General features: G+C 42.0%; 1 protein-coding gene and 1 non-coding gene across 3 annotated transcripts in view; one reads left to right on the top strand and one right to left on the bottom strand.

Annotated features, from left to right (window-relative positions):
• Window positions 1–1,635: 1,635 nt before the first annotated feature.
• Window positions 1,636–20,569, bottom strand: part of IGFBPL1 (insulin like growth factor binding protein like 1) — a 56,172-nt gene continuing 37,238 nt past the window's right edge. The window contains exons 2-5 of one of the 2 annotated variants that reach the window (XM_029055745.2): window positions 19,067–19,176; window positions 17,015–17,131; window positions 7,144–7,297; window positions 1,636–5,033 (exon numbers count right to left, since the gene is read on the bottom strand). In XM_029055745.2, coding sequence (XP_028911578.1) covers window positions 7,148–7,297; window positions 17,015–17,131; window positions 19,067–19,176 — 377 coding nt within the window. In that variant the 3' untranslated portion in view covers window positions 1,636–5,033; window positions 7,144–7,147. The remainder of the gene's footprint in view (window positions 5,034–7,143; window positions 7,298–17,014; window positions 17,132–19,066; window positions 19,177–20,569) is intronic. The other variant, XM_039910900.1, reaches the window with a different exon arrangement.
• Window positions 19,632–19,768, top strand: LOC114808332. Its single transcript, XR_003756178.1, has one exon. It is a non-coding gene; the product is annotated as a small nucleolar RNA SNORA7 (small nucleolar RNA).

The raw sequence follows: 20,569 nt of genomic DNA, 5'->3' as shown, positions 1-20,569 counted from the left end.
TTCTGCTGTCTTTTTGTCCTCCCAAAGTTAACAACCTCAACTACCTGCAGCTTCCCACTTGGAAAAACTGGTGTGGGTTAATAAAACATGTGTTTTCAGAAATGCTATGAAGATGAATTTTTTTATATATAAAATTCAGTGCCATGATCTTTTTTAAAAGATGGTATCCAGGAGAGAAGGAAAGACAGAGTAGGAGAAATATTCACATGGAACCACCCCATATGGGCTTCCTTTCAAGAAACCCCAAACAGGCTGCCTCTCAAACCATCCCAAATGGGCTTCCTTTCAAGTTCCTGGGTCAAGTTTCTAGAATACTCACTCCTCCTAGCTCTAGCTAGAAGGTCCAATCAGTCTCTTCGCACCACGCAAGGTCTGACAGAGGGGGTGTCCCCAACTCTGGGTAGAGGAGACATTCAGAGAAGCAGCGTGGCTCAGTGGAAAGAACATGGGCTTGGGAGTCAGAGATCATGGGTTTTAATCCCAGCTCTGCCACTTGTCAGCTGTGTGACTTTGGGCAAATCACTTAACTTCTCTGTGCCTCAGTTACCTCATCTGTAAAATGGGGATTAAGACTGTAAGCCCCACCTGGGACAACCTGATCACCTTGTATTCCCCCCCCCCCCAGTGCTTAGAACAGTGCTTCACACATAGTAAGCACTTAACAAATACCATTATTATTATTATTATTATTATTCCACATCAGCATAACAGAGTTCCAACCTACAAAGTGTTTGTGAAGACTCTTTCCCAGATAAACCTTGTTACTTACCAATCCTCTTCCCTTCAGTTGGCCACATTTAGGGTGAAAAAAGATCATGTGACAAGACCCATTGCAATTTTCTCACTCTGGATCTAATTCTTCTGCCTTATTGCTCACCCAGGCCCTCAGAGGTCAGTAGTTACGGGAGGTAGGGGAAGTGTTAATGCTTGCTATCACTCCCTGCTAGCCCCCCAACCTCCCAGAGCTAGCGAGCTAAGCTTCTTAGCCTGGCCAGCATGTGACTGATCACACATGGACAAATCTTTCTCTAGGAAATAGATTTTCCTGAAATATTACATCACTCTATTGCAACCTAAACTGTAATGAAGTCACTATTCTTATCTTAGCAAGACCTCTCTGCTGTCTGTAGCTTAGTGTACCCCTGAATTCTGGATTCAACCAGTATATGGATGACAGAAGGCAGGAAGTGTTCACATTCTGAAACTACAAAAATTTAGGAGGATTCATCAGTTATATTTATTAAGTACTTATTGTGTGCAAAGCACAACAGAATTGGTAGACACGATTCCTGCTCACAAGAAGCTTATAGTCTACAGTCAGATGATTAAATCAAGAGGTGTATGAAGTAATTGAGGGGAAACGGAGCAAAGGAGTGAGGGTGCAGAAATTAATGCTCTGAAAAGCCAGCATCCAGTATCAATATAGAGAACTGGCTAGAAATTGCTTGTGTCAAGTGAAACCACAGGTTTTGGCTCAGGTCGGTCTTTTCTCCCTCCAATGTCGTTTCCAATAAGTGAGAGAGCAGTCATTTTTCCAGCTTTAGCAGCGCTAGGGGCCAACCTTCATGGACCCATTGGCTGCAGCCAAGAAAATACCACTAGTTTGCCCATTAACACCACACAAAGACCATGAAGTCTGACTTTAAAATAGTTTATTTTTAGACTAATCTGACATCACAACATCTATGGAAAAAACAGCAAAATACAGGAATAGAAAATAGCTAGTTTTTGAAAGTATGCCAACAATTGTTTCACAAGCTTTCTTGACCCTCCCAGCTCTGTTCCACAGTGAAATCTTCATAATGACATTTGAAAACACCAGTTTCTAAGAATTACTACAACAAGCTAACAGCAAAGACTCCGGATTTCTTTTAATCACTTCAAATATTTCCTGTGTGTATGTGCATGAAAACTTTATCCTCACACACATACAATTTCTATAATGATATATCTTTATTTCACTACACTAAAATATTTCAGAAACAATGTTTGTGAAAACTTCAGAAACCATATTGCTGGGATAATTTAGGATGGTGAGACCAGGATCGGCTATTACAGCTATTCTTACCCCACCACAAAATTAGAGAAACTTCACAATTTTGAATACTGTGAGGAATCATGTTTACAATAACTGCACATTTCTTACCTATTCTTAGTTCTACCCAATAACATCTGGTAATCACGGGGTTTGAAATGACTATGTCAAGTAGTCTAGCCCATTTTTGGCTTCTACTTAGGGCTGCACCTAAACCATTTCAGGCAGTGAGTGATCTACTCAATTCCATAAAACTCTCTGAGGAGGTTCCACACCACTTTCCTTAAATTTGAATTTGATCCAGTTACTCTGGAGTTAGCCATACTATAAAAACTACCAAGGAAATTGCTTTGAATTCCAGATTGTAAAATGGATTAATTTTTGTGAAATGATCTTATTGGATTTAACTCCACTGCTTCATAATACTGAGCTGCTATTGTAAATGTTACATTGATCTGAATACTATTTCATTCAGTAGAATACAACACTAAAGAGTTCCAAGATACTAAATGCTGGGTTGTCTAGCAAGAAATCCCTGAAAATAGAAGAAACTAAGTCGACACCACCAAAAATTTACAAAGATCAAAAATCACTACCCTTGACAATTCATAAGCATGCTGAATGATAATTATGGTATTCATTAAGTGCTCACTTGGTGCCAGGCACTGGGCTAAGCACTAGGGTAGATAAAAGATAATCAGAACCGACAGTCAACAAAATCACCCCCTGACCCTTTCCATACAAGTAGAAAAGGCTTTGCCCAGACCAGCTGCCTTCAGAACAGAGATTCTTCAGCCAGATGGAAACCCATTTTTTATTTCACAGAGTAATAATTGTGGTCTTTGTTAAATGCTTACTTTGTGCCAAGCTCTGTTCTAAGTGCTGGGGTAGATACAAGACAATCAAATCAAAAATAGTCTCTGTCCTACATGGGGCTCACAAACTAACAGGGAGGGAGAAATCCAAAATGACTGATGATATACTGTAAAAATAACCACAAACATACACATGCTTTAGAAATATTTTGGTAGGTCACATGCCTAATAGCCCAATATCTACTCCAGGTATGGCTAAGTATACTCAAACAGAAATACCCACAGAAAGTTATCAAGCATTTCTAAAATTTTATGTCAAAATCACATCACCAAACTGTCTAAACTTCAAGAAGGCCAATTTTAAGAGAGCAAGGACATCACTGGATCTAGATGCTTGAATGTGACTGGCAAGAGGGTTGTTAGAAAGGGAGTATGGACTACAAACCCCTAGTTCAAAGGGGCTGCCAGTGACTACACTTCTCAGAATCTCTTGGGACCTTCTGAGAGGAGACTGGCTCAGCCAGTAGTGGGAAAACCCCACCCTCTCTTGAGGGCAGAGCTGAGTTTCCCTCAGGAACAACTAAGGGAAAGGATTTGGTTTTTGCCCTCCTGTGGTGTGCTGTGCCTGCCTGCCTAATCCCCTGAAACCTAGCCAGGAGAGGTCTGTCTCCATGTGGTAAAATACAACCTGACATAAATGGGAAGCGAAGGCAATTTAATTTTGGAGTTATTTTAGACTAAACCCTATTTCCGGTCATTTCCCCAAGTAAGGTCTCAGGCAGCTGCATAGCCAAAATACAGGTGTCTGGCTTCTGTTATTCAGACAATCAGCTTGACCCTGGCAATCCTGAACTACAGTGGCTTAAAATACTATTTTGTAAACCTAAAATGTGGCATTTTCTGTTGTTACTCTTTCCAATTTGTGATACTGATTAAATCCTAGCTTTGATCATGATCTCATTTGGGAATCCATGGTCACTGGGGCCTTTATAAGAACGGTCAACTGGGTCCTGGCTGGAGTTTTTAATCCCATACTTTTCTTGGATTGCACTAAATACTAGATGACTTATTTTGGTTCTAATTTGGGGTCATATAGCTAACCAGCCCCAATTGTGATCTCCTAAGGGAAAAAAAAGCCTCAATCTAATATTAAAGTTATTTTTGTGTATATATAAAATTCATTTATAAGTAAAGAAATCCCTTGGATTTCCTGATGGGTTCTATGGTTAAATTCTTGAGAAACTTGAAGGAGATGGCTTGATTTTAAAATACTACCTAATTCTAGAATGAATCTCTCAAAACTGAATTTGCCCATCCTTAGAAAGGGACCAGATTCTCAGTCCAGAGTTTAAGCCACATTGGGCTACTGTTTATAGTCCAGATTTTTTTCTATTTTAAATAGGCTTATATCCTTGGAAATGTAAGAGCATTAAAACATGAAATCCACACAGTGTCCAACAACAGCAGCCACTACACACATTTACCATCTAACAACATAATTCTAAATCGATGGTCACAAAACCAAGTAGCAAACAACTGTGTGAAAAAGTAGACAACTCCATTAGGTGACATTCAAGACCAACCCAGGCAGACTTTTTAGGCTTTTTCCCATCACCACTTAACCTAATATTTTAAGCTTTTTAGAGGGCAAAAATGGCATCCACCCCACTATGGAAAGGTTTGTGGAAATCCAGAACCTTTCCTGTTTTTTTTTTTTCATTTTAACTTTCTTCCACATTGGTACATTCCAGATGACAGAAAAAAAAATCACTTGCTAAATTATAATTAATCTGCAGTGGATTTTCATGGTATAAACCCTCTCCTTTTAAATCCTTTAGTACTGTAAAAATCCTACAGGGTGGGTTTTTTTTTTCCTTTATGACACAAATACTGTCCTAGCAGTACAGAAGATCACAGTTAAAAAAAATCACACACAGCAAGTTTCTCAAATCTTTAAAAACACAACTTTCTTTTTGGCTTTTATTGCTCATTATTATTCCCAGATAAAAACTACACAACTGAATATCAATCTAGTTGTTCTCTAAATTGTAAAACATACAAAAAGGTCATTAAAAAACATGTGTTTTCTAGCTCTCATCACTAAACAATGTAAACCACTACTGACATTTTCATCTATAATCAATTTTCCTGGCTGACTTGGATGAAAGGCCAATTGGTCCACCCTAAGGAAAAAAAGAAAAAGCATTAGAGAAAAATTAAAATTATCAACAAATGACTGTGCCAAGTTCTTTCTCTTTAAAACATTTAAGCGTTCTGGAGATTTTCACCCTGCAGTGAGACTATATATATATATATATAAGATCTTTGAACAATTAAAATGAAAAGCCAAGTTGCCAGAATATGAAACTAGATCATTATTCTATGTAAATCTTCAGGAAATGTTTTCTTAATTTGATTTGCAACCTAACCCTTCCTGCCCAATATTTTGAGAAAACTCTACTTCACCACCCTCCCACCATATCAAATTCCTCTGCCATTAATTGTGTTACCTCTTTGAGATTGCCCAACTTGTAGCTTCCAGTGGCTTTTCAGGCATCCTTTAAAGGCATAAGGCCACCTGCTACGGTAGTTCAGGGTAAGTAAATGCTATTTGATAGGAAATGCTCACTGAACTCTTCAGGGTCTGGCGGGGGAGGTAATTACTTTATTTTGCCCCATATTTCTGGACATATACCAATTAAAAAAAAAAGGAAATGGTAGCAATTACAGCAAAATAATTTGCCATGCTCAACCTCCACCTGTCGTAGTTGTTAAACGGGGATGAGATTGCCATTGACACCACGGTAAAAGTAAGTACAATTATATATTTTGGGGAAATAATTTTCAGCATAGCTTTTGCTTTCTCCATTCTGATAGAGACATTCATTCACTAGCATAGTGAATGAATTCATTAGTGGTTCTTCCCTGAGAGTTTCACCTGGTCCCTCTCTTTAACTAGGCTTCAAGATAAGTGCAAGAGGAGAGTGTGAGAGGAGAGAAAACCTGGATAACAATAATCGATCAGTGGCATTCACCGAGCACTGTGTGTGGAACATTTTACTAAGCGCTTGGGAGAATACAATAGAACAGGTTTGGTAGGAATGACACTGCCCTCATAATTCCCATCTTCTCTGGCTGTCTAAATCAAGCCGTTAAGGTTTCAAGGTGACTTAGAACAAGGAACTAGGGAGCATGGTTCTAAGGTTCCGGGTGCTAGTTTCAGGATCTGAGATTCCTCCACTCTTGCTGTCTCAGAATCAATGCCTTAAGCAAGTTAACTGGATACCCTTTTGAGACACAAGGAACTGGAAGAATAAAAGGTCATTTGTTAAATAGTGCCCATGACCTGGAAATATTCACTTGCCTCAAAAGAATGAGACATTTTTATGTTCCCATAGAGAAATGTACTGATCAAGACTCAAGCTAGGGGATCAAATCTTTCAAAGGCACAAATGGAAAAATGCCTTTGATCTCTTTAGGAAGACTAGAGCTGAAAAACATTTCAGTTCTGGTGCTATCTCTAGATTGATCTGAGAAGCAGCATGGCTCAGTGGAAAGAGCATGGGCTTGGGAGTCAGAGGTCATGGGTTCTAATCCCACCTCTGCCACTTATCAACTGTGTGACTTTGGGCAAGTCACTTAACTTCTCTGTGCCTCAGTTACCTCAACTATAAAATGGGGATTAAGACTGTGAGCCCCACGTGGGACAACCTGATTACCTTGTACCCCCCACAAGCACTTAGAACAGCACATGGCACATAGTAAGTGCTTAACAAATGCCATCATTATTATTATTCTATATTCACATTTGAAATACATACACACACATGTATGTAATGTCTACGTACTACCTTTATGAGATCTTTAAAAAGCCAGCATTTATTCTCATGCAGAGCAATAAACTCAGATTTGCATTTTGATTGTTCTCATAAACTGATTTATCCATAAACAGGCGTTTATCTTATGCAGAATCCAATTTTGAAGCTGCAGGGCACTGAGGGAATACAGCATCCTCTTATTAAATGATAATATTTTCAAAGAGCTGCAAATGGCTGTATAAATTTTAAGCAGCCAGACTAATATCTGATTTTACAGCTGGGGCTTCAATCCCTAGAGACCCATCAGTGGAAATACAAGCACAATGGCTCCAGCCTTTCCCCCATCACCCCACTTCTACACCTGCTTCATTTACGCATGGCTCTTTCAGACCTACTCTAGCCACAAAAGGACTTTTTTAAAAAAGGATATTAATTATTCTGAGCATTTAAATGGATTACAAATATTGATATTTACCTCACTATATGTCATCATCTGTGTCTATGAAATTAGTTCTTTTGTATTTACTCTGATCCATGACCTTTATAGCTCCTTCAGACTGTGTTTCCCCCTCCATGTTGGTAGCATGGCACTGGTAAACACCTTCATCTTCCTTGGTCAGTGGGTTTATCTAATAAAAAGATAAGGGAAAGCATTTTAGTATCTTCAAAGATAGAAACCTGCAGAACCATGTCCATAGTCCACTCTTAATGGTCAGAATTCAAAAACGTTTCCTTTCTTTCAAGAATCTTTGGGAAGATTTGGCCATGGAGTCTTCCCTTGCTCTTGGAATGTACTTTTATCAATTTCTTCTTTGCCATTTCTTTCCAGTAGCATTTTCTTTCTCCCAAATAGGCAAATTAAAAGAAAAAAAAACATATCCACTGGAGTATTTTGCCTTTCTTCTTCACCACCCATTGAAATTTTCAGGGGCAGCAGTATAAGTGCTCTGGATGAAGTAGCTCTGTGGTTGACACCATCACATGACTGTTCTTATTCTCTCTTGCAGTGCATGATAGGGCTCATCACTCCACATGTCAGACATTTCCATGATGGCCTTTCAGACTAGTGTGTCTTCTCTTTTCTTTCCTGCAGGCTCAAAGGAAGTCCTGAACGTACTTGAAAATGCATATATCTACTTCTAAATAATATCTCTGTGTGTTCCTTCACAGATCCTGTCCATACATATTAAATCCAGTGGCATAAAAAGGAGTGTAAAGAAAGAGTCACAAAATCCTCAGTGTTAGTGTATTTGTGAAGGTGTTCTTGATAGTGAAGTGCGGCAGAGGGCAAGCTCCAGTTTGTCAAATTACACTGTTAATATGCCTCGCTCGGGTCCAGGGAAAAAGAGAGTTTGATTATGTATTTAGCATTCAAAATCCAATCTGGGTAAAATGGAGGGGGTAGCTCAATCATAATGCACAAGGGCTGGCAACCTGAATACTCTATAGCAAAAACTACCCAGAATGTCACGTAAAGTAGTATAACCTGGAGCAGACTCCTTCATCAGCCTGAGCAACACCTAGCAGGGTCCGCACCACATAGGATGGATAAAGCCCAGTGAAACTATATCTAGCAAGCCACACTATAAGGAATGTAAATGCCAAGCTCAGAGGAACTAAGATTTAAAGAGAACATTGTTGAGGATGTCCAAAAAGTTTGCTTCTAGGGAATCAATCAACTGTCCTTGAGTAGAAATAGTAATGATAATAATGATGAGGATGGTCAAGTGCTTACTATGTGCTAAGCCCTGTACTAAGCACTGGGGGTAAATACAAGACAATCAGGTCAGACTCAGTCCCTGTCCCACATGGGGCTCATAGTCTCGGTAGGAGAGAAGAACAGGTTTTGAATCCCCATTTTACAGATGAGGAAACTGAGGCCCAAAAAAGTTAAGTGATTTGCCCAAGGTCACACAGCAGGCAAGTGGCAGAGCCAAAATTTGAACTCAGGTCCTCTGACTCACAGGCCCATGGTCTTTCCACTAGGCCAACCAACTAACACGATATTGGGTGTGTTGGGGTGCAGAACAGAATATTGTTGGTAGAAAGTGTGATACCATTTCTCAGTGCAGCAATACATCTCATGCATTAGACACAACAGCAGTTTAAAAAAGGACTAATGCATAAGTTTATCAGTGAGGATGAGGAAACTAGAAGATTCTATGACGAAATATGCTGAGCAGTGTCTGAGAGTCAGAAGACCTGAGCTCAAATCCTGGCTCTAATTGCCTACTGTATGACTTTGGGCAAGTCACTTAACTTCTCTGTGCCTCAGTTTCCTCATTTGTAAAATGGGGATTCAAAGCCTGTCATCCCTCCTATTGAGACTCTGAGCCCCAGGTGGGACAGGGCCTGGGTTCAGTGGGATTAACTTGTATCTACCCCGGCATTTAGAACAGTGTTTGACACATAGAAAGTGCTTAACAAATACTTCTACTATTATTACTATATTATAAGAGGACTTTAATGCTGTCCAAGGACAGAAAAAGAGTGGCCAAGAATGCATCACTGGCAAGTTTGGATAAGGATAGTGAAGTGAGGAACACAATCAGTCACTTTTGCCATTGTTATCTGTATGTCACCATCATAAAGAAACTACCAAGCATTGAACTTGTCAAAGACCCAACTGCCTCACCAAGAGCAAGATCCAAAAAGAATCTTCTCTGATGTCCTGAAAATAGAGTAAAGCATCCTTTGCATTAGCTCAGACTAACAGATGCTGCAAATGAAGTTGAAACTGATGCTGACCAAGATCAAATTCAAAGAGTTCACAAGTTTATCAAAAGTGAAATGTTTGCAAGTCAATTAATTGCATACATTAAGTTAGGAATATAACTCAGCCTGAGAACTTAAAAACATATTGTTGGATTCCTTACACAAAAAGCCATGTCAGCAATTAAGGTAAAAGTGAAAATGGCCAGTAAAGAAATGAGGGTCAAGGAGGAGAAGATGAAAGTGATGACAAGAAGTACATACATGAAAGCCAAGGGAAAAAATAATTAGGAATGCAAAACATTTTGCAAGGACATTCCCAAAATAATTGAGGCAGCCAATGAACATTTTAGAAAGAAGTTCAGCAAAACAGCAGATTAAAAAGTGATGCAAAAATGTAGTACTGATATAAAGCTGAAACCGCATTAACTTCTGTGTTAATAAATGGGAAAATTAGAGGGAGGATGACAAAATCAATATGGAAGAAAGGTGCACAAAATTCTACCCATCTAAGTCATAAGAAGCCACATTTGGTCAAGAATAAAGCCAGAACAAGTTTTGGAAAGATTTTGGGAAGACAGTGAATCCACAATTCATGCATTAATTCATTTAATCGTATTTGTTGAGCCCTTACTGTGAACAGAGCACTGTACTAAGCACTTAGGAGAGTATAATACAACAATAAACAGACATTCCCTGCCTACAGTGAACTTACGGTCTAAAGCCGGGGAAGACAGACATCAATATAAATAAATAAAATGACAAATATGTACATCAGTATTGTTGGGCTGGGAGAGGGGACGAGCAAAGGGAAAAAGTCAAGGCGATGCAGAAGGGAGTGGGAGATGAAGAAAAGTGGGTCTTAGTCTGGGAAGGCCTCTTGGAGGAGATGTGCCTTCGATAAGGTTTTGAAGGAGGGGACAGTAATAGTCTGTCAGATTTGAAGAAGAAGGGAGTTCCAGGCCAGAGGCAGGACATGAGCCAAGGGTTGGCGGAGAGATAGGTGACACTGAGGCACAGTGAGAAGGTTAGCACTAGAGGAACAAAGTGTGTGGGCTGGGTTGTAGAAGGAGAGATGCTAGGTGAGATAGGAGGGGGCAAGAGGGTGGAGTGCATTAAAGACGATGGTGAGGAGTTTTATGGTGGAGTTCATTAAAGACAATAGTGAGTTTTTGTTTGATGCAGAGGTGGATGGGCAACCACTGGAGTTTTCTGAGGAGTAGGATGACATGTCCTTAATGTTTCCATAGAAAAATGATCCGGGCAGCAGAGTGAAGTATGGACTGGAATGGGGTTGAGACAGGAAGCTGATGCAGTAATCCAGGCAGGATAGGATGAGTGATTGTATTAACATGGTAGCAGTTTGGTGGAGGGGAAAGGGTGGATTTTAACAATGTTGTGAAGGGGGACCGCAGGATTTAGTGATGGACTGAATTCACAATGTTTAAAGAAGAAAGCACCCAAACTGAAATAATAGATATCTGGAATATCTATAACAGGAGCTACACTTCTTGAAAGATAACTATCAATATCGTAAATGTGCACATTCCAAATATCTGGAAACGGACAAGCACAGACCTAATAATGAAGAAAGAAGACTGTTGATCAAAAAAAATAACTTACTACTCAATATCTTGCTTCTCATAATTACAATTTTCACTTTAGTCACACTAAAAGGAATCACAAGTTACACTGAACAATAAATATATCATTAGAGTATAAACTGGATTCGGCTCTAGAAACTCAACTACTGACCACAATCACTTCCTCCACCAGCTATCAAAAAGATTCTGCAATACCATATCCTAGCTTGTTCCTTGTTCAATGCCTGAAAGCATTTAATTGAAGGAAATTCAGTCCTGCTTGCAATACATTCAGTGACACTGTAATACACTGACATACAGAGAAACAGAGGGGCATAGAGCACGGGTCTGGTAGCCAGAAGGACCTGGGTTCCCATCCTGGCTCCACTTGTCTGCTGTATGACCTTGGACAAATCACTTAATTTCTCTGGGCTGCAGTTACCTCATCTGTAAAATGGGGATTACTATTGGGATCCCCATGGGACATGGACCGTGTCCAACCTTGTATCTAACCCAGCACTTAGTACAGTGCCTGGCACATAGTAAACACTTAAATACCACAATTATTATTATTACAATGTAGATCTAAGGGGGAAGATGGACTACAATTGATAAGAAAAATCACAATGTTCCATATCCCAAAGCATATAAATGTAAATAAAGTCGTAAAGAACACAATCTTGCCAAAGGTATTTACAGATAATTCTGCTCAACAATTTCAACTGTGAAGCGGGGGATTAAGTATTTATGGCTTCATTATATTTGCAAGCAACAGATCAGAATTGTAAAGGAATGTGTAACTGAATTTGTGGTGTCACATACTGGGCTACAAATGAGTACCCTCAAGACCAAACAGATGCACAATGAATACTGCCCAGAAACATTCATTTAAGAAGCATTTAGTAAAGTGTCCTGCATACAGTTGGCACTAAATAAATAGACTTTAGGGGCTGATTTAAGTAAATGGTGAAGGAATTGAAGAAATGGAAAGCTATGTGAACCTCGGCAAGGAAATAAATACGGCAAATACGGCAGAGAATGCAACAAGAGGAGGAAGAGAATATGGATCAGATTCTAGCAAATCAGAATTTCACTGATGGTTAATGAGCTGCTCTTGAAGAAGAAAAGAGAACTTTTCAATGCCACGATTGTGTCATAAATGAGAATACAGATTAGATTGCTGATCTACAACATGAGTCAAGGTAAAGATGGCTAACACAAAAAGGTCTGAATCAATCAATGGTATTTATTTAGTGACTACTGTATTCAGAGTACTGTACTAAGCATTGGGGAGAGTACAACAGAGTTGGTAGACATGATCCCTGACCTCAAGGAGCCTACAGTCTAGTGGGGGAGACAGACATTGAAATAAATTATAGATAAAGGAAGTGACAGAGGATAAGGATACTTAGATAAGTGCAGTGGGGCTGCAGGTAGGGTGAGTATCAAGTGCTTAAAGGGTAGAAATCTGAGTACATAGGTGAGGCAGAGGGGGAATAGGGTACGGAAAAGAGGCTAATCCGGAAAGATCTCTTGGAGGAGATATGATCTTAGTAGTGTTTTGAAGATGAGGAGAATGGCAGTTTGTTGGATATGAATAGGGAGGGAGTTCCAGGCCTGAAGGAGGATTTGGGCAAGGAGTTGGCAGTGAGATAGAGGTACATACATTAGGTTTGTTTTTCGTACGCTATTTGACAAAAGCTATTTGTCAAATAGTGCCAGGCACTATTCTAAGCTCTGAGGTATAGATACAAAGTAATCGGGTTGGACACAGTCCCTATCCCACATGGGGCTCATAGTCTTAATCTCCATTTTACAGATGAGGTCACTGAGGCACAGAAAACTGAAACGACTTGCCCAAGGTCACACAGCAGACAAGTGGGAGAGCCAGGATTAGAATCCAGGTCCTTCTGATTACCAGGCCCATGCTGCTTCACTAGGTTAATATTAGAGAAGTGAAGTGTGTGGGCTGGGTTATAGTAGAAGAGCAGCAAACTTTCATCCACTTCCTCTCTTACTGCCATCTTCAATCACTCATCATCTTTCTCCTCCTTCTACTTTTCCTTCAAACAATCCCTAGTCTCCAATCAATCTGAAAACACTATTATTTATGGACAATCCCACTTTACAGGCAGGCTATTCAACCCTTTTGCTCTGGTCCCATAAACTGATAATGTGCTTAATAGCTTCTGGTTAACACCCAGGTTTCAGGTGGCTGAAAGAAAGGAATAAGCCTAATTGGAAGCAGGAGAGATTTTGGTTGGATGGAAGGAAGAATTACTTGATTAAGTATGACAAAGCTCTGAAATGGATTTCTCAGGGAGGCTGTAGTATTCCCCACACTTGGGAATCTCTAGGGACAGAGTGGACCACTGTCTGACTTGAATGGCTTAATTATTTATCTATCTTGAGGGAGGGGGCTGGACCAGCTGATCTTTTGAGATCCTTTCCAGTTCTATGATGCCTTAGGTCAATTTGTCCCAGAGTCTCTGACAATCTAAATAAATCTAACATTATTAATAACACTACACAATCATGAGAAAAGGATAAGTAATTCAGTAAGGAAGTTGAGATTATGAATATTCAGCTGTCTAGTACTTTTATCTTCAGGGTTGTGGAGTGGGAATGTTGTGCTTTCAGAATGAATTAATTGTGCACATTTTTTATCTGCAAATTACATCTAGAGAATGACTATTAACTGCTTCCATTTTTTTTTTAACTTCCTAAGCTATTGAGCTCCTCGAGGAATAAGGACAATGTCTAATACCCACCTGTGTATTCTCTCCCAGTACTTAGTACAGTGTTCTGCACACAGTAAGCACTTAATAAATACTATTACTTCTACTAAGACTGGGAAAGTTCTTTGAATGCCTTCAAGTCTATGGTAAGGAGTTTCTGTTTGATGCAAAGATGGATATGTGATCACTGAAGTTTCTCTGAGAGGGGAGATGTGCACAGAACATTTTTTTAGAAAAATTATCTGGACAGCAGAGTGAAGTATGGACTGCAGTTGGGAGAGAAAAGAGTCTGGGAGGTCAGCAAGGAAGCTGATGCAGTAATCGAGGCAGGATAGTGAAGCCAAGTAAATCCAATTCTATAATGGAAGTGTTGCATTCTTCGGTAACTGTGTGAAGGGAAGTCCATTCTGTAGTATTTACCCATTCCGTGAACACAAGCAGATTCTTTGAGGATGTTGTGTGCCAAGCCCAAATAAGCACACAATGTCAAAAGAATGTTGCCTAATTGAGTTTTATCCAAGACTTGTATTAAAGACTGGCATTTGGGCAGAACTAAGTATAAGGACCTAGCTTCACCTCGAGACTACACAATAATTGATGGTAGGGAGTGTGCTGGTATCAAAAATGCAGGGCAAACTATAAAGGAAGCCGAATGAACTCTCAACTTCCACCCTCTCTATTCATCTCGACTCTCTCGCCCCCCTTTCCCTCCGCCGCTCACGCTCCACTAACCCACAGCCCTGGATCACCTCCTCTGTCCGCCTCCTACGCTCCTATGCTCGAGCTGCCGAGCGCTGCTGGCGAAAGTCCAAGCACCAAGCCGACCTCACACACTTCAAATTTATCCTTTCCTGCCTTAACTCTGCCCTCTCCTCCGCCAGGCAAAACTTCTTCTCCTCCCTCATCAACACCCATGCCCGTCACCCCCGCCAATTGTTCCGGACCTTTAACTCTCTCCTTAGGCCCCCTGTTCTTCCCCCTCCCCTATCTCTCACCCCCAATGATCTGGCCACCTACTTCATCACAAAAATCAACACAATCAGGTCTGAGCTCCCCAAAGTCACCCCTCCGCCTTTCCCCTCCCCCCCACCAACCCTCTCCCCTACTTTCCCATCCTTCCCTGCAGTATCCTCAGAGGAGATCTCCTCACTGCTCGCAAGTGCCACCCCCTCCACCTGCGCCTTGGACCCCATTCCCTCTCACCTTATTAAAAACATCGCCCCTGCCCTCCTCCCTTCCTTAACTTCTATTTTTAACCACTCAATCTCCAATGGCTCCTTCCCCTCTGCCTTCAAACATGCCCACGTCTCCCCCATCCTAAAGAAACCCGCTCTTGACCCCACTTCCTCTTCCAGTTATCACCCTATCTCCCTACTACCCTTCCTTTCCCAAATCCTAGAACGAGTCGCCTACAATCACTGCTTAGAATTCCTTAACTCCCATTCTCTCCTGGACCCCTTCCAATCTGGCTTCCGTCCACTCCACTCTACCGAGACTGCTCTTTCTAAGGTCACCCATGACCTCCTTCTTGCCAAATCCAATGGCTCCTACTCCATTCTAATCCTCCTTGACCTCTCTGGTGCCTTTGACACTGTCGACCATCCCCTCCTCCTCCATACCTTATCTCACCTCGGCTTCACGGACTCCGTCCTCTCCTGGTTCTCCTCTTATCTCTCTGGCCGGTCATTCTCGGTCTCCTTCGCAGGCGCCTCCTCCCCCTCCCATCCTCCAACTGTTGGAGTTCTTCAAGGGTCAGTTCTTGGCCCTCTTCTGTTCTCCATTTACACTCACTCCCTTGGTGAACTCATTCGCTCTCACAGCTTTGACTACCAACTCTACGCAGATGACACACAGATCTACATCTCTGCCCCGTCCTCTCCCCCTCCCTTCAGGCTCGCATCTCCTCCTGCCTCCAGGATGTCTCCACCTGGATGTCGGCCCGCCACCTAAAACTCAACATGAGCTAGACTGAGCTCCTCATCTTCCCTCCCAAGCCCGGTCCTCTCCCAGACTTCCCTATCACCGTGGATGGCACGACCATCCTTCCCATCTCTCAGGCCCACAATCTCGGTGTCATCTTTGACACATCTCTCTTGTTCACCCCACACATCCTATCCATTACCGAGACCTGCCGGTTTCACCTTTCCAATATCGCCAAGATCCGCCCTACCTTACTGCTACAGGCTCTTGTTATATCCCGGCTAGACTACTGTGTCAGCCTGCTCTCTGATCTCCCTTCCTCCTCTCTCGCCCCGCTCCAGTCTATTCTTTACTCCGCTGCCCGGCTCATCTTCCTGCAGAAACGCTCTGGGCATGTCACTCCCCTTCTTAAACACCTCCAGTGGTTACCTATCAACCTCCGCTCCAAACAAAAGCTCCTCACTCTAGGCTTCAAGGCTCTCCATCACCTTGCCCCTTCCTACCTCTCCTCCCTTCTCTCTTTCTACCGCCCACCCCGCACTCTCCGCTTCTCTGCCGCCCACCTCCTCACCGTCCCTCAGTCTCACCTATCCCGCCGTTGACCCCTGGGCCACGTCCTCCTGTGGTTCTGGAATGCCCTCCCTCCTCACTTCTGCCAAACTAATTCTCTTCCCCTCTTCAAAGCCCTACTTAAAACTCACCTCCTCCAAGAGGCCTTCCCAGACTGAGCTCCCCTTCTCCCTCTACTCCCTCTACCACCCCCCCTTCACCTCTCCGCAGCTTAACCCTCTTTTCCTCCCATTTCCCTCTGCTCCTCCCCCTCTCCCTTCCCATCCCCTCAGCACTGTACTCGTCTGCTCAACTGTATATATTTTTCATTACTCTATTTATTTTGTTAATGAAATGTACATCGCCTTGATTCTATTTAGTTGCCGTTGCTTTTACGAGATGTTCTTCCCCTTGACTCTATTTATTGCCATTGTTCTTGTCTGTCCGTCTCCCCCGATTAGACTGTAAGCCCGTCAAACGGCAGGGACTGTCTCTATCTGTTGCTGACTTGTTCATTCCAAGCGCTTAGTACAGTGCTCTGCATATAGTAAGCGCTCAATAAATACTATTGAATGAATGAATGAATGAAGATGGGAAGACCACACAGCTCTTGGGACGAACAAGTGGGTCTCCTGCCTATGAAACTTGACCTTAAGAAGCAAAAAGATCTATGGAGAAAACTGTAAATGTGCTGGGCTAATCTGACACAAAACACATTGGTCAGAGGAGAGATGTAACATATTTGAGATAGGCTAAATAGTTTGTCACACACTTGCATTTGTGAGAAAATCGCATAAGTCAGGTAAAAAGATAAAAAGGTTATGAAGTGAAATGTGACACTCACCAAAACCCAGCCTGTGCTTTCATGTTTGGAAGGGCCTCCACGGACCTGGACAGCCATGTTAACTCGGTCTCCAGGCAATTCCTCCAGCAGTTTGACTCCCTTGGGGGATTCTGTAATCTTTAGAGTTAGAGAATAGTTATAGAGAAGTGTGATCTAGTGGATGGAGCATGGGCCTAAGAGTCAGGAGGACCTGGGTTCTAATTCCAGCTCTACCACTTGTCTGCTATGGGACCTTGGAGGAGTCATCTCACTTCTCTGTGCCTAAATTACCTCATCTGTAAAATGGGGATTAAGACTGTAAGCCTCATGAGGGACATGAACTGTGTCCAACCTGATTAGCTTGTACCTACCCCAGCACTTAGTACAGTACATAAGAAGTGCTTAACAAATACATTATAATAATAATTACCATAGATTTGCAGAGGAGACTTTTTGGAGTTAATCATCCAATATTTTCCCCATCCTTCCCACACGACAGAACTGCTCACTGAAATAAGAGGAATTGTCAGGAACCTAAAATACTACAATACTCCTGCCAAGGGTCATATTTTCAAATTTCTTACTCACTCAAAGCTTTTGGTTGAATTTATTGTTTCTTGGTTATAGTCCAGGGATTGTCAAAATGCAGCCCACAAACATTTATAAAAATAAAATAATGATACAGCTTGTTACCAAATCTGTTATACTGTCCTCTCCCCTCAGTGCTTAGTACAGTGCTTGGGATACAACATTCAATAAATACCACTGATCGATTGACATGTCTAAACAAGAGGAAACTGTTTACAAAATATCACAGCTACCAGCTGAAAAGTGATAAGTGGGAGTGTATAAAGATGTAGCTATTGTTCTTAGATGCTTTATGATTAGTTGGCGGGCCACACAATCAAACTTCATCTGTGTCCCATTATTAGGTGACCCTCCTCAGCTGAAATGAAGCATTAGAAACACCACCAGCTCTAAACCCATGCTAATCTGCAGAGATGGATAAGTAGAAGCAGCACAGCCTAGTGGAAAAGTCATGAGACTGGGAATCAGAGAACCTGAACTCTAATCCCAGCTCTGCCAGTGGTCTGCTGTAGGACCTTGGGCAAGTAACTTAACTGCTCTGGGCCTCATTTTCCTCATCTGTAAAATGGGGGTTAAAGCCTACTCACTCTTGTTAGAAGGTGAGCCCCAAGGAGGACAGGTACTCTGAGTTCCCTGATTACCTTGTATCTATCTACCCCAGAAGATAGTCTGGGGAAAATGCATTTAACATCACAGAATCTCTTTACTAAACAAATCCCCCTCTCACATTTTTAACTATGAATGGTATTAACTGCCAGTTAACTGCCAGGCTACACTGCTGCACAATTCCAATAATAATAATAATAATAATGTTGGTATTTGTTAAGCGCTCACTATGTGCCGAGCACTGTTCTAAGCGCTGGGGGAGATACAGGGTAATCAGGTTGTCCCACGTGAGGCTCACAGTTAATCCCCATTTTACATATGAGGTAACTGAGGCACAGAGAAGTTAAGTGACTTGCCCACAGTCACACAGCTGACAAGTGGCAGAGCTGGGATTCGAACTCATGACCTCTGACTCCCAAGCCCGTGCTCTTTCCACTGAGCCACGCTCCACTAACTGCTACTCTGCTACACAATTCCATAACCATATTTTTGTTTCTCTAAACATCAGAAGAGCAATATAAACAGATCCTTGAGCAGACCGGGACACTGAAAAGGCTCCAAACCTGCCCACACCACCCCAACCCCCCATTTTCTAAAGTAAGCCAACCCAGAGAGGATCCCCAAGATTGGTTATGGACCAGACCCGCAGCCTGAAGGTCCCAAACACTTCAGAACTGGGCCAAGATTCAGGATTATCCATAGGTCTAAGATCATTAAAGAACTCTGTGCTACCTGGTTCTATCCCCAGTGCAGAGGAACTAATTAGAAGTTGGTGCCCCTGACTGCATTCCAATTGTCCTTCCAGGCTTCCAAAAATGATTCCCTAAAAAAACATCAATCACAGACAATTACACCACAGGTCTTGTGTTTCTGACATACCTTCCTCCAAGTAATGAGAGGGGTTGGTACGGCCTTCACTTCACAGGAAAGATAGACTTGGGCCCCAGTTACATTGTGAATCTTCTTGGGGGGCATCACGATCACAGGAGCTGGGACGAAATAATGAAAGCTTTCATCAATGGATGACTAGTTCTGAGCTCTCGGGGCCAACCTTAAAATGCTGAGCATCCACTCATTTAAGTACAGTGTGCTCAGTAGCCATTTGTTTGGATTCCTCTCTAAAGCAAAAACTGAAGTACAGGAGTACCCCCAAAATTAGGAGACAAAAGCAGAATCTGAGTATTATTTCACCATGGTAAGGCTCAAAAGCATTTTTCATTGGTATCAAACTTCACCTAACCAGTCAACAGGGATGAATCACACAACAGGGCTCATCATCTCAGGCAAAAGAAAATCACAAGGCTTTGTGTGGGCCAGATACTTGAGGTCTCAAAGGAGAAAAACATGTAGGAGTTTTACAGGGGGTTACTGGCTAATTCGTGTTCTTGGCCCTTGGCAGTGCAAACTGAAGTGGATCCAAATAAAGCAATACTATACTGTGGAATACCTCTCAGGGTCACACCTGGAGAGTTTCCATTACTCTACCAGTCTTGACTATGCGAGGGAGTGTCAAGCAGAGGCCTTCTATTCCATTCCTAGCTTGGGCGGTGGCTAGCGAGTGGAAGGCAATCTGCTACAAGTTAAAACTCACCTGTCCTGGGCAGCGGCGGCACAGGAGAGAGTCAAGGGTGGAGACTCAGGTTTACTGCACGAAAGGAGGCAATGGTAAACCGCTTCTGTATTTTTACCAAGAAAACTATGGATATGCTACCAGAACGATTGCAGATGGAGGTGGGCGTTCTGGGAAAGATGTGTCCATGGTGTCGCTATGTGTCGGACATAACTCGGCAGCATAAGACAACAACAACATGCTGTGGAAGCATAATCATTTTTCACCTAAGCTGCACTCCTGACGCTCATTCTCACATTAATGTTTTATAACAAAAGAGATACAAGCAGCACAGTTCACTATTATTTCAGATTTCTCCCCTTGCAATCACTCAAAACAGATTAAAGCTCATTTTTTGATATGGAGAAGACTGCCCTTAGGCTACGGCAAATCTGGACAACCACACTCAGCCCTGAGCTTTGGAGGTCTAATTATCCCACTGCAAAGGGTAGCAAGGCAGATAACAATATTTCACTTATAATTGTTGCCTAATAGGTGCTCCAAACTGACAGTCCACTAATTGCTGACCCATCTTTCAATAGCTGTTATTTTTATTCCTGAGACCAATTATATCTAACACATGTTTTGTTTTTTATCTTCTGGTGTCTGGTTCCTGTCCCTTTCCTCTCCCTGGGAGTGCCAGAAGAGAACAGCGCTCTTCCTCTAGATAGACCCATGCCCATGATACCCAAGGGAGCCTCGGCAAAGCTGTGGGGAGGATGTGTGGCATACAGAAGGCTCAGCTGACCCATGGGTATGAGATTAATGGGGTC

This window comes from Ornithorhynchus anatinus, chromosome X5 (assembly GCF_004115215.2).
Source record: "Ornithorhynchus anatinus isolate Pmale09 chromosome X5, mOrnAna1.pri.v4, whole genome shotgun sequence".
NCBI lineage: Eukaryota > Metazoa > Chordata > Mammalia > Monotremata > Ornithorhynchidae > Ornithorhynchus > Ornithorhynchus anatinus.
The sequence above is the reverse complement of the archived record's forward strand: the minus strand, read 5'-3'. Positions and strand labels throughout refer to the sequence as shown.